The sequence below is a fragment of the Psammomys obesus genome, unplaced genomic scaffold (assembly GCF_907164565.1).
Source record: "Psammomys obesus unplaced genomic scaffold, mPsaObe1.curated_primary_1811, whole genome shotgun sequence".
NCBI classification, from domain to species: domain Eukaryota; kingdom Metazoa; phylum Chordata; class Mammalia; order Rodentia; family Muridae; genus Psammomys; species Psammomys obesus.
The window spans coordinates 17,949-31,524 of NW_026590707.1; the positions used below are offsets into that span (position 1 = coordinate 17,949).

General features: G+C 41.6%; 1 protein-coding gene across 1 annotated transcript in view; it reads right to left on the reverse strand.

The window, feature by feature from the left end:
• The window catches only part of Snx6 (sorting nexin 6), a 47,731-nt gene that overhangs the window by 12,630 nt on the left and 21,525 nt on the right, over positions 1–13,576 (reverse strand). The window contains exons 6-9 of the mRNA XM_055608694.1: positions 11,630–11,753; positions 6,899–6,994; positions 5,014–5,119; positions 1,389–1,464 (exon numbers count right to left, since the gene is read on the reverse strand). Coding sequence (XP_055464669.1) covers positions 1,389–1,464; positions 5,014–5,119; positions 6,899–6,994; positions 11,630–11,753 — 402 coding nt within the window. The remainder of the gene's footprint in view (positions 1–1,388; positions 1,465–5,013; positions 5,120–6,898; positions 6,995–11,629; positions 11,754–13,576) is intronic.

Genomic DNA, 13,576 nt, shown 5'->3' on the forward strand with positions numbered 1-13,576 from the left:
ATACATACATACATACATACATACATACATACATACATACATACATAAGCATGCAATTGCCATCTCAGAATTCACTTTTAGATAGTGTGGCAAGTCTAATACCAGTTTTTTAAATATGCCAGGCTGGGTCTGGTGGCTCAACCCTTAAATTACAGGGCTTGGGAGCAAAGGCAGGCAGATCTCTGTGAGTTAAGGGACCAGCAAGTCACACAGTAAGAATCTATCTCAATAAAAGGAGAGGGGGAGGAGGAGGGAGCCTGGAACAGATGGCTCAGCAGTGAAGAGCCCAGAGGTCCAGGGGACCCAGGCTCTGTTCACAGCACCCATGTCAGGTGGGTCAATTAGCTATCACCCCAGCCCCAGGGTACCTGACACACTCTTTGACCTCTGAGGGTACCAGCACAGAGCTGTCACATACTCACACACATAAACATACAAGTGAAAAGAAAAAAAAAATTTATAAAGAATATATGTATATGTTCCTTGAATTACGTACTTTTACGTATATGGTGTTTTGCCTACATGTAAGTATACATAAAAATTTAAATCTGAATGTAGGTATGTTGTGTAAATATGCCATACATGTCCAGAAGAGGGCGCTGGCAGTGAAATTACAGTGGCCATAAGTCACAAACATGCATACTGGACACCAAACGGAGCCATTTCTCTAGTTGTAAGTTTAATTTTCCCCCTTCTTTTTTGGTTTTATGACAGGGTCTTACTATGTGCTCCAGGCCAGCCTAGAATTCAAAATTGTTCTACTTCAGCCTCCAGGTACCAGGATGAGAGGAATATCTTCCACCACAATTTTATTTTGTGGTTTTTTTGAGACAGGGTTTCTCTGTGTAGCCTTGGCTGTCCTGGACTCACTCTGTAGACCAGGCTGGCCTTGAACTCAGAGCGATCCACCTGCCTCTGCCTCCCGAGCGCTGGGGTTCCAGGTGGGCACCACCACACTCTGCTCTCCATTGTTGTCTGGAGGCAGGTGTTCGCCTCCCAGTCTTGACTTCCAATGAAATATAAAGCAAATATGTGAAGTGTCCATATTTATCTATTTGTGTACAGGTCTCCCTATGTAGCCATGACTGGCCTAGAATTAATTATGTAGACAAGGCTGGTCTCATGCTCAGAGAGCTGCTCACTTCTGTCTCCGAGGGGCAGGGATTAGAGGATGCACCGCCACACCCAGCTACAGTGTTTAGTATCTTCAAATAGTAATTAGAAAATGAGAAGACAAAAACTACTGTAATAAAACCCCAGTTTATCAAAAATGGGCTGATAAGAATATTCTAAAACCCCTATGTAACTTACAAGTACTATTTCCTTTGCTGCCAGCAAGACCATTCCCCTACTTTACTTACATTAATGTTCTTAACTATAATCCTTACTTGCATATATCTGTAGAGTCCTGAGTTCCTAAAGCATATAATGAAGACCCAATTCTATTGTAGTCATCAGCAGCACCTATGGAGAAAGTTTAAGTTTTAATAACATATTAACATTAAAATTAAAAATACTTAATGATCACCTATCTGCAAGATGTTATTATAAGATACCCAATAAAGGAAATTATACAAGCAACTGTAATGCAATATGACAGATACACGAGACACATAAAAACTGCTTCAGGAGCAGAAGTATATGATGCCACCTAAGCTGGAGAAGACTGGAAACTACAGAATGAATTGAAGTGTGCAGGAGGAGGTGTAATACCAGGATCACAGGACCCTCAGAGACCACCAGGAGACGACTCGATGCAAGAGCAAGAGAGCTTTATTACGAGAGCAATTGAACTTGGGATCCAAGTCTCACTGACACATCAGTAGAGAAGTGGGACCCTGAGCCCTGAGTGAGCAGGGTTTTTAAAGGGAAAGACTTGTAAGCGCGGGGTTTCCATGACAGCAAGCAGGGGGGCACATGTTTCATTGACTGCTGTCAGGGGAGATTGTCTCTATTTTTTGCTAAACATTTATGCTGTGATATTTCCTGGAGGCCGTTGCTAGGAGAGTTAACTTTGTTTTCTGCCAGGTGCACATTCTGTGATATTTCCTGGTACCTGAGTTCAGCTCCCAGTCAAGATGGCTCCTCATTTCAAAATGGAGTCACCCAAGCTAACTTAAACTCTTCAGAGGCACAGTGAGAGTACAATGACTAAAGGAAACAGCATGGGAAAGGCCACAGAAATGAGAACAGCACACTAAAAGCAGGCAGGACTCACCACTGCTGGAAACAAAAGAGAGCAGATGAACTGAAAACCAGAAGCATTTTCAAGGTCAAGGCCTTACAAACCACAAGAGTTTCAGTTTGTGGGATAGATATCACTAAATATCTAAGTCATAAGGTGGCAAAAATAAACCTAAAAAGGATTTTACATCCTCCACCACTCAAAAAAAAAAAAAAAAAAAAAAAAAAAGTGCTATCTGCAGTCTAAAGTGGAAAGACAAAAAGGTAGAGTGACCAACCAAGAAACTGCTACAATAATGTAGTAGTAAGTCCTAGCAAAGCTGAAAGTCACCGCGAAGGTCTGACAGGGGGGTGCTGGAACCAGAGACTGGATATACACAGGACACACACAAACGATACCTCCTGTACTCAGACACTAGAGGGCAAAGCGCTCAGCGGTTCAGCAGCTCACTTGAAGTGCTTCTGCAGTCCAAGGAGGCATACCCAGCACAATGTGGAACCACTCTTGTGACCCTGGTTTGTCACTTGTCTCATGCAGAAATGAAGGTACCAATGGTGCCCGCACCATAATTTATGTACAAGAGTGTATGAGTTATTAAACAGTACAAAGCGTCTGGAATATAAAGTACATGCTACACAAGAACACAGCACAAGGCAGTTACCACATGTTAGCTGGTAATATGTAAGACACTTGTCTGGGAATACAGCAGCAGTATTTTTACTAATGTTAACAAAACAAACAACCCCTATATTATACTTATGCTGCACAAAATTACTTTCAACTAGTAAGCACTTGACTATTATTGTTATTTCAATTAGATATGTTCCATCTTTTTAGAGTTTAAAAACATTTTAAATTATGTGCATCTGTATATGGGTATGTGTCGGTGAATGCAAATGTCTCTGGAGGACAAAAGAGGACAGCCGTCAAATCCCCTGGAGCTGGGGGTGCTGGGGTCACACCTGGGTCCTCTGGAGGAACAGCCCTTAGCCACTGAGCTACCTCTCCATGTTGTTAAACTTTGGATAAATTAGGTGTGGTGATGCATACCTGCAATCCCCGAACCACTTAAGAAGTGGCCCCAGGCTCACCCAGAATCCTCCTGCCTCGGGCTCCACTGCTGGATTATAGACATGCTCCCGTGCCCACCCTTATTTTATTTTGTGATTATCAACTAGAAATGCACACTCATCATCATTTCTCTTTAAGCACCATCTGTTTGGCCAAATGAACAGGAATCACTAATATTTCCTTCAGTTCATTTCCTCTCTGTCTCCTCCCTTTTCTTTTTCTTCCTTAAAAATTGACTTATTTAAACTTTCTTATTATCTCAGTGTGCCTGATGTGTTGAGTATGGGTGGAGGCGTGTGCAGGCCACAGGACTACTTTACTGAGTTGGTGCTGTCTTCCACCTTTATATGGGTCTCCAGGATTGAACTAAGTCATCGTGCTTGTACAACCAGCATCTTTACCCACTGAGCCATCTCATCTCACTTGCTACATAGCCCAGGCTAGCCCCAAGCAATGGGATTGACAGCATATACCAACAAAACAAGCAAACACTGCTTGAAAGGGTCTTGGAAAGCTGGGCATGGTAGTACACGCCTTTAATCCCAGCACCTTGGAGGCAGAGGCAGGCGGAGTTTGAGGTCAACTTGGTCTACAAAGTGAGTTCTGGGATAGCCAGGGTTACACAGACAAACCCTATCTGAAACTGCCTCCCCTCCCCCCCCCGAAAAAAATAAAGTGGTGGAGTGATCCTGGGGACAGCTGAGGCAAGAATCCTCACAGTTCAAGGCCAGAGAGAATCAAAACAGGTGGGGAGCTAAGACGGTACCCAACCAGGAGTGTGTTTCCTCAGCATTCACAACGTGCTGGGTTTGATGGCCAGCACCACAGAAAAACTGGACACAGCACACACCTACAATCTCAGCTTAGGCAAAGCAAAGGCAGGAGGATCAGAAGTTAAAGGACGTTTTTGGTTACATAGTGATTCCCGCCCCCCTTCCAGACAGGGTTTTTCTATGTGTAGCTTTGGCTGTCCTAAAACTTACTCTTTAGATCAGGCTAGCCTCAAATTCACACTACCTGCCTCTGCTTCCCAAGCACTAGGATTAAAGGTGCACGCCTCCATTGCCCAGCTACGTAGTGATTTCAAGAACAGCTTGGGAAATATTCTGTCCCAAAGAGGACACTTGAGGGCGGGAGTGTCACAGGCCACAATCTAAGAACCACTGTTCTTAGCCGAGTGTGGTGACATACATCTGTAATCCCAGCACTTAGGAGGCAGAGGCAGGCGGTTGTCTGAGTTCCAGCATCATCTACCAGGTGAGTCCAGGGCAGCCAGGGCTGCACAGAGAAACCCGGTCTCAAACAACAACTACCGCTGTTCTATATTCAGACTTTAGAACGTGTAAGTAACATGCTGACTTCACACTACTCCAGTTAGAACGTAAGCTCGGGGCGTGAAGAGATGACAGGGGCAGTGGTTAGCGCATCTGCTCCTTTGGTGGAGAACCCACATTGCTTGGCTCACAACACTCTCTGGCTCCAAATGATCTGATGCCCTTTCCTGGTCTCCCCGGTGCACATACAACCACTGAGGCACATAAACAAATACATATAAAACGATATTGGGAGGGGGGTGAGGGCTCTACAGAGCCCAGGCTGTCCAAAACTCATTATATAGACCAGGCTAGCCTTGAACTCACAGAGCTCTGCCTGCCTTTGCCTTCTGAGTGATAGAATTAAAGTCATGCATCACCATGCCCATGAAAACAAACAAATCTTTAAAACAACAACAAAAAACTTTACCACAGAAGCCTTACTTTTGTGAGATCTTGTCATTCTGTCGGATTTAGCAGAAGCATCCTTAACTCGGTTATGGTATTCCAAAAGGAATGTTCGTTCATGTTCAAAGAAGTCGTCTACATCCTGTGGGATGAGGAAAGAGCACTAGCTTTTATACACGAATGCTCTAACATCATCTATAACTTTGTTTTCGCTACAGTCAGGAAATGAGCACTATTCCCCCAGCACCCAGGCTTTATGACCTCATCAACACAGGATGACTTTGAGGAAAAGGAGGAAATTCTGGTATCTACAGGTGAAAAGCCTATTTTTCCTGGTCTATTATGCATTTCATGGGTCATTCAGGGGCAGTCTAGCCAACCAACTACTTGGATGATCCTAGCCAAATGAACTATGTGGGAACAATGGTACAATTAACCACCATTGTCAATCTTTAAAAAAAAAAAAATCTTAAAAAAAACAACATTCATTTATTTTTATTTTATATGTATTAGTGTTCTGCTTGCATGTATGTCTGTGTACCACCTATATGCCCAGCGCCCGCAGAGGACAGAAGAGGGTATTAGATCCCCTGAAACTGAGATGTAGACCATGTGGATACTGGGAATCAAACCTGGGGTCCACTGGAAGCGTAGCCAGTGATTTTAACCACTGAACAAACCATTTCTCCAGCCCTCAATTTCTTCTTGAAATAAGGCTAAATAAATGTTTTAAATTAAAAAAAAAATCACTAATAGTGCTTTCTAGCAATTGCTCATTGAAAGTGTTACTGATATAATTTAGGATTCATAGCAATAAAATCTAAGTGATAATCTGCACTACAAAAAGTGTCATTTAACCACTTAACTTCAAATGTATCAGTATCAGTTTTCTAAACCATAAAAATGGGACAGATAACTTGTAGGTTTGTAACAAGGACTGTAAGCACAAGCTACAAGTTAATATACTACACATTATATACAGTCATTGATTATCAAAATCGTAACTAATAGTGGCTTATATTTACTAGATGAGAAAAACATTAACTATCAACACACAGCAGCATTGGAAAGGAAGCAGAGTGAGTCAATGCTAAAAAGCAGTCAACACAAGCTCAGAGTGTAAGCCAAACAGCACACACAAGCTTTCCTACAGACATGAGAGCAGTCAGTAACAATGAAACAGAAACACTGTTTATGTTAATATTTGCGGATATTGTAACATTTACTGAAAAAGGTGACAGATGAGTAAATTATCATACCATTTTTAAAGACATTAAGAAAAATTACTATTTAGTAACTGTTAAAATATTTTCACTCATATTTCATTTATCTTTCCCACAATCCCATGAACCAAGTGATATTACTTTATTTTGAATTTTTTTTTTTTGAGACAGGGTTTCTCTGTATAGCTTTGGCTATCCTGAAACTCGTTCTGTAGACCAGGCTGGCCTCAAACTCAGAGATCCACCATCTCTGACTCCCTGAGTGCTGGGATTAAAAGTGTGTGCCATGACTGCCCAGCTTATTACTTCATTTTGAAGATGGAGAAACAGATTCAGAGAAGGCAGTTTTTCCTGGGACCACACATTTACCCAAAGACACTACTGAATCCTCAGCTGAATCCAAGCCCGGTCTGTTCCAATATTTGCAAGCCAGAGCACGTGCTGGGAGGCAGCCTATCCACAGCTGGTTATCCTGACCCGGAAGGCCCCGTGTTCATGTGATTCTGCATAGGCATTTCCCCTTATCTTGCTCCTCTACCCTGGGTCAGATAACCAGAAGATTCATAATGTGCACAGGGCAGCCAGGTATGGGGGCATACACCTTTAGTGGATCTGTGTGAATTCCAGGCCCCAAAGGGCTATACAGGAAGACCGTATTCATACCACAAAAAGTATGTGTTACAATGAACGCTGCTTACCTTTACTCCTGAAACAATTACTCCATCTGCAGACTTAACCATGTTTTTAAAGAAATCCTCAAGTTTTTCTTTTTTATTTTTTCCTCGCACACTCAACTGAAAGAAAGGCAATAAAGAGACAAATAAAATAAGTAAAAGTTTATATAGGACTTTCTTTAAATATAAGAAACGTTGTGGAATACGACACAAAATTATGATTCTGTATTAGCTCTAACATACATTAGGCAAACTCATTACTCCCCTTACTTTGAGCAGGACCTTTCGTCTTGTGTTGGATCAAGACAAAAGTTAACTTTGAACAGCATGAATGATTACTGGGGAAAAACTGTCTAACAAAAATCCCAGTATCAAACATGAGATGCCCTCTTGAGTTGTTGGAGAGGGGTACCTAAGAGAACCCCCACCACACAACATACCCTTGTCAATCGTGGGCACTCAAGCCATCAAAGTGGGAGGTAAGTCTGTATTGCTGAAGATACCATGTATTTAAAAAACAGCCTAGAGGCTTTTGAGCTGGAACTGACTTGAACATCCCCTCCCTAAAGACTAGCTTTCATGGTACCAGAAGGTGTCATGTAAGCTTCCAAAGGAGGGAGGCAACCAACAGCCTCTGAACCAAATCAACAACCAGCACACACAACAACCCTACAGGTGCAGTTGTGGCGCACATACTTGGTGGTAACCAACAAACATCTAATTAAAGCTAAGACCCACTCAACAAGAGGATCATCACGCCGGGTATCAGAAACCTAGCCAGCTACACAGTGCTAGTGAAATCATGGCTATTGGAGGAGGATGAAAACATTAATTTACTAAACCAGCATAATCCCTAACAAGTCTTTACCTTATGTCTACAGATAACTGCAGATCTCACCCCTCATCAAGGAAACCCATCTTTGCAACAGATAGACCACTACAGAAAACCACAACCAATCGAATTATAGAGCTGGGAAGCGTAATCCCAATGGGTACAACATTTCAGAAGTGGGGGTGTAAAGATTTTAATAGCCAGGGGATCAGGGAGTTTGCTGTAAGAGTGTGTGTGTGTCTCCTAGTAACATTAGAAGCTATACCCCCAAATTCTCAGCAACATGACCACCCAAATGTGACCTGAAATAGAATGACATTAATGAATGTACCAAACTGGATGGGAAAAAGCCCATGTGCTTAACCCTAACACAAAGAATTATAGGCAACTGTGGTAATTTGAATAAGACTGACACCCATACGCTCATATATTTGAATGCTTAAGGGGTGGCATTAGGAGGTGTGCCTTGTTGGAGGAAGTGTGCCATTGGGGGTGGCTCTGAGGTCTCAGAAGCTCCAAGCAGTCCCAGTGTTTCTCTCTTCCTAATGCCTGCTAGTCCAGATGTAGAGCTCTCAGCTCCTTCTCCAGCACCAGGTCTGCTTGCACGATGCCATGCTTCCTGCCACGACAATAATGGACTAAATCCTGTCCCCCGCCCCCCCCCAAAAAAAAAAAAACCACAACAAAAAAACAAGGGCTGGAGAAATGGCTCATCAGACTCAACCAAAAACAAAACAACAACAAAACCCAGAAGTGAGCCAGGTGTGGTGGCACAAACCTTTGGTCCCGGCGCTGGGAAGCAGAAGCAGATGGATCTCTGTGAGTTCAAGGATAGCTTGGTCTATATAATGAGTTTCAGAACAGCCAGAGCAATATAAGTGAGAGCCTGTCTTCAACAACACAAACACAGTAACCCAGGCATGATGGCATGCACCTTTGGTGTCAGTGCTCTGGGAGGCAGAGGGAGGATATCTTTGAATTAGAGGCCTGTCTGTTCTACAGAGCGAGTTCCAGAACAGCTGCGGCTGTATCAAAGCAAACAGAAGTACTACATAAATCACTGTCTCTACTCAGTCTCTCTAAAGGAGCACCATGAAAGGCACAAGGAATGGTCAATAACAAGTACTAACTATAATCTAATCTCTAACTAGGTTTGTCATGTGTACCTATGATCCCAACACTGGGCACACAAAAGCAGGAGGATTCTGCAAGTTTGAGGCTAACTGACCCTGTTTCAAACAGCCAAAATAAAATTAAAACCTAATCTCTAACATTACCTTTTGTTTTTTTTGAGACAAGGTCCCTCTAAGTAGTCCAGATTAACCTTAACTCAGAGATCCGCCTGCAGCCACCTCTCAGCCCTGTGCACCACCACCCTGCTTTGTTCAAACCTCTTAGAACAGTACAACTTCCTTTCTCTGACGCCTCAAACACTACCAACAGTTGTTTCAAATATTGCTCAAAATGGAAAGACACGAGTAATAAATGGTGTTAAATAAAGGACAAACTTACCTTATCAAATTGGGAAGATGGCTATGCAGGAACCTACCACGGAGCCTAACAACCTTCGTGCAATTGCAATCGCTGGACCCTCACAAGTCACCCTGTGACCTCCACATGCGCACCCACATTCAATAAACAAATGTAATTTATAATTTCTTAAAAAGTGCTGGAGTCTGCTCAAGAGATGGCTCAGTGGCTAAAAGCACTGTCTGTTCTTCCAGAGGTCATAAGTTCAATTCCCAGCACCCACATGGCTCACAATCATCTATAATATGATCTGATGCCCTCTTTTGTCACGTAGGTATACATGCAGATAGAAGGCTCATACATAATAAGTAAATAAATCTTTAAAAAAGTTACTTTAGTCAGTCACAGTGGTGCACACATGTAGTCCCAGAGCTCTGGAAAGCAGAAGTAGGCAGATTTCTAAGTTCAAGGCTACACAGATAAAACAAACACTGTCTCAAAGAACCATTTAAAACATTTAAATCCCAGTACTCAGGAGACAATGTGGTCAATGCCCTATGTACAGAATTCTAGACCAGCCACACAAAGGGGAACCCTGTCCAAACAGACAAACAAACAAACATCTTAGGCTGTCACATGTCAGATGAGCACCTACAACTCAGCTGTATCTTTAGCTCTTTTACAATTATTTACTTTTAATAAAATGTTTACTTTATGTTTATTTTTAATAACATGTTTATTTTTATTTCATGTGCACTGGTGTTTTGCCTACATGTATTTTTGTGCGAGGGTGTGGGATCTCCTGGAACAGGGGCTACAAACAGTTGTGAGCTGCCATGTGGGTTCTGGGATTTATACCCAAGTTCTCTGAAAGAGCAGGCAGTCCTCTTAATTGCTGAGGCATGTCTCCAGACCACAATTATTCATTTGGTTGATTAGTTTTAAGATGGGGTTTCTCTGTGTAGCCCTGGCTATCCTGGAACTCACTCTGTAGATGAGGTTAGCCTTGAACTCAGAGATCCACCTGCCCTGGCTGTCCTGGAACTCACTCCATAGAATTAGTCTTGAACTCACAGATCCACCTGCCTCTGCCTCTCTAGTGCTGGGATTAAAGTTGTGCGACACCACTGCCCAGCTAAAATTATTTATTCTTATAAGCGCTTTTTTAAAATTATATTTTATTTTCAAATTTATACACTTCAGTTAAAAACAAACAATACACTTAGGGACACCAAAATTGAGTATCATAATTATCTTACCCATCCCCTGAATTTATAAAATAAACTTGTCTCAATTGCTATTTTGTTGTTTTGTTTTTGAGACAGAGTTTCTCTGTGTAGGCCTGGCTAACCAGAAACTCAATCTGTAGATCAGGCTGACCTTGAACTCATGGAGATTTGCCTGCCTCTGCTTCCGAGTATTGGGATTAAAGGGATGTGCCACTACTGCTCAGCTAAAAGATACTTCTTAGAGCAAAAAAAAAAAAAAAGTATTTGGACTTTGATTGATTGATTGATGTAACTAAAACTTAACATACTTAAATATCTAACAATCTGGCCCAGGGCCTGGAAGCTGGGAGCTTAGTGTTAAGAGAAAAGGTAAAATGGACTCAGGGGATAGACAGAACTCATGTTAGGGACTTTCCTCTTGGAGCCATTTCACAGGCTCTGAAATCTACTGAGTATGAGAAAGTAAAAGGCTTGGATTTCAGCCTGCCTCTGAGGGCCCGTGCCTGTAACTTTAAGGACTAACAAGTAAGCAGAGGCGGTATTGAGAGTTTGAGGCTAGCCTGAAATACAGACTAAAATATGGAAAAAAACAGTTTTGGGGTTCGAAATGTAGCTTAGTTCACAGAGGCTAAATATACCTCTCAGTTCCAGCCCCGGCAGCACATTCAACCAGGCACGACAGCACATGTCTGTAATCACAGCACTCCTGAGGGAAAGAGGACCAGATGGTCCACATCACCCAGGGCTGCCCGGGGCATGAGGCCAACCTGGGCACCCTATTCTCTGTCTCAGAGAAACAAAACAAGTTTTTAATCTCAGGTTTTTGAATTATGAAAGTTCTGTTTCTAACTTGGTTTTACTGATCCATTCCAGTTCTATTGAACTCTGTCTCACCACTGAAATATGGTTCTTTCAACTGCCCTAAAGTCAAAGTTTGTGGACCAGTGAGACGCCTCTGCAGGTACAGGTGCCTGCTGGCACACATAAATAAAAAAAGCCTAATCTTACAAAAGAAAACGAAGTCCAAAACATATTTAAAAGAGAGAAAGTATTCTGAAAAGGCCTTCGACCCTTTCCGTGACTGTAACTCTTGGTACTGGCTATCAAGCCCACAGCTGTGTTCATGGCAGGCTAGTGATACTTCCTTCGCCTTTCTGAACTCTTACAAAAATGACAAACAGCACAAACAAAGCCTACCACTGCTTTCACTGATTTGACACTTACATCTTGATTATATTCCAAGAAGACGTGGAAATTTAAATCTTTTCTCAAAATAGGATGTGCTGCCACACGACACAGGAAAACTTCATGCATTGCAACTGTCTTCTTAAAAATTGCCAGATATTCACTAGAAACAACACAAAATTAAGAGTAAACAATGGCATCAACTAGGAAGTCATTCCAGCAATAACTGTCTGGAGCATTCTAACTGTGAAACTAGGAATGCAAAGACATAATTCACATCAATAAAGCCTTTAGTTGAATTGTTTAGTAAAAATATAAAATTCATTTCTGAGAAAGCCTCATGCTAGTTTAGTATTTATTGTATCTGAATGTTACTATCTCAAGTCTTATAAACTTTTCTATTATGCAAGTTGTTGTTAGGCCACTATTGGGTATTACCTATAGAGTAATTATTTGATACAACCTTAACAACTCCTTTTTTTTAAATTATAGCCTTTAGATACCTGAACACACACAAAAAATACCCACATCTCAGTAATCATATTTTCGGTATTAATAATTATTTTCACATATGTATAAAAATGCAGAGCAACTATTATGACATGTTGAAGAATGTGTTTAAGGCATACTGGCAATGAATCCCGGCAAGGACAGAGCAGCATTCAACAGTTTTGTTATGTGTCTGTGGTGGTGTTGGGACAACAAGGAAAAGCCTGATACTGTCACCTGAACTTCGTGCAAGAAGCTACCTTTCACGTACCTTGCACACCAGCAGGCTCAGTGTGGGAAGCAGTTTGACCTCTGTGAGGTCATTCAGTGAAGACAAAAAGGAAGTGTGCAGAAGTGGCAGTGGGACAAACCCAAGGTTCTCTGTTACCCAACCCCAGCCAGGCCACAAAAGAGCCATGATCAGAGCCACTGGGGAACCAGAGGCTTCAGCAGTGACATGTTCTGCTCATTTCCAGCCAGGCCTAAATAGAACTGTCAGAATTCTGATGTGTCACTTTACACTTTAACAAAGATCTACTTTGTTCATTTATTGTTTCCCAATAACTTACATAGCATTCCAAAAAGCAGCTTCATAGCACTGTGATTAGCTGCTTAAGAACAAACTTAAAAAGAAGAGCAAAGAAAATGCACAAAGGGGAGAAATAGCCAGAAAGAGAAATGAAGGTGACAATAATAAAAGGAAATTTACTCCCTTGGACAACTCTCAGAATACTGACAAAGTCTTTGAGTATTCTTTTACTCACATGGCCTGCTCCTCCTTTTTTTTTCTTCCTTTTATAACTCTGTGTGAGTGTGCGCACGCATGTATGCATGTGCCATGTGCCCTAAGTGGTCACTTCTCTTCTTTCACCTTCTAAGGTTCTGGGGAGTCAACTCAAGGGCTTTGCTTGCTGAGCCATCTCATTTGCTGCAGTCTTGACAGTGTATCTCTGATTTATACTTTTCCTTTCTTTAGGAATAAAGTTTCTTTGCTATTTTGAAAAAAAAAATAATATAAATAATGCATTTAAAATGTAGAGTTCATTTTCTATGTTCAATTATTGTTATTTAAAATGTGGAAACATAAGCCAGGTGGTGGTGGCTTGCCTTTGATTCCAGGGATCTCTGAGTTCAAGGCCAGCCTGTTCTACAGAGTGAGTTCCAGGACAGCCAGGGCTATGCAGAGAAACCCTACCTTGAGGAAGAAAAAAAAAAAAAAAAAAAATCTGGAAATGTGGCTAGCAGGTATCTTTACTGCATGCAGCTGGATGGATGCTCTGAGATGTAAGATCACATATGAGAATGATGCTTATCATCATAAAAATTAAAATAAATCCCCATACCCTGAAAAATACAAAGTTCAAAAGTTTGATCAAAGAGGATTAGAACTATCTTGTCAACTATGTCAAAAGAAAAAGTTATCAAATTTTCCAGGACTTAATATGTTCTGAGTGCATATAAAAATGATACTTTTGTGTGCATGTGTTCGACTGCCGG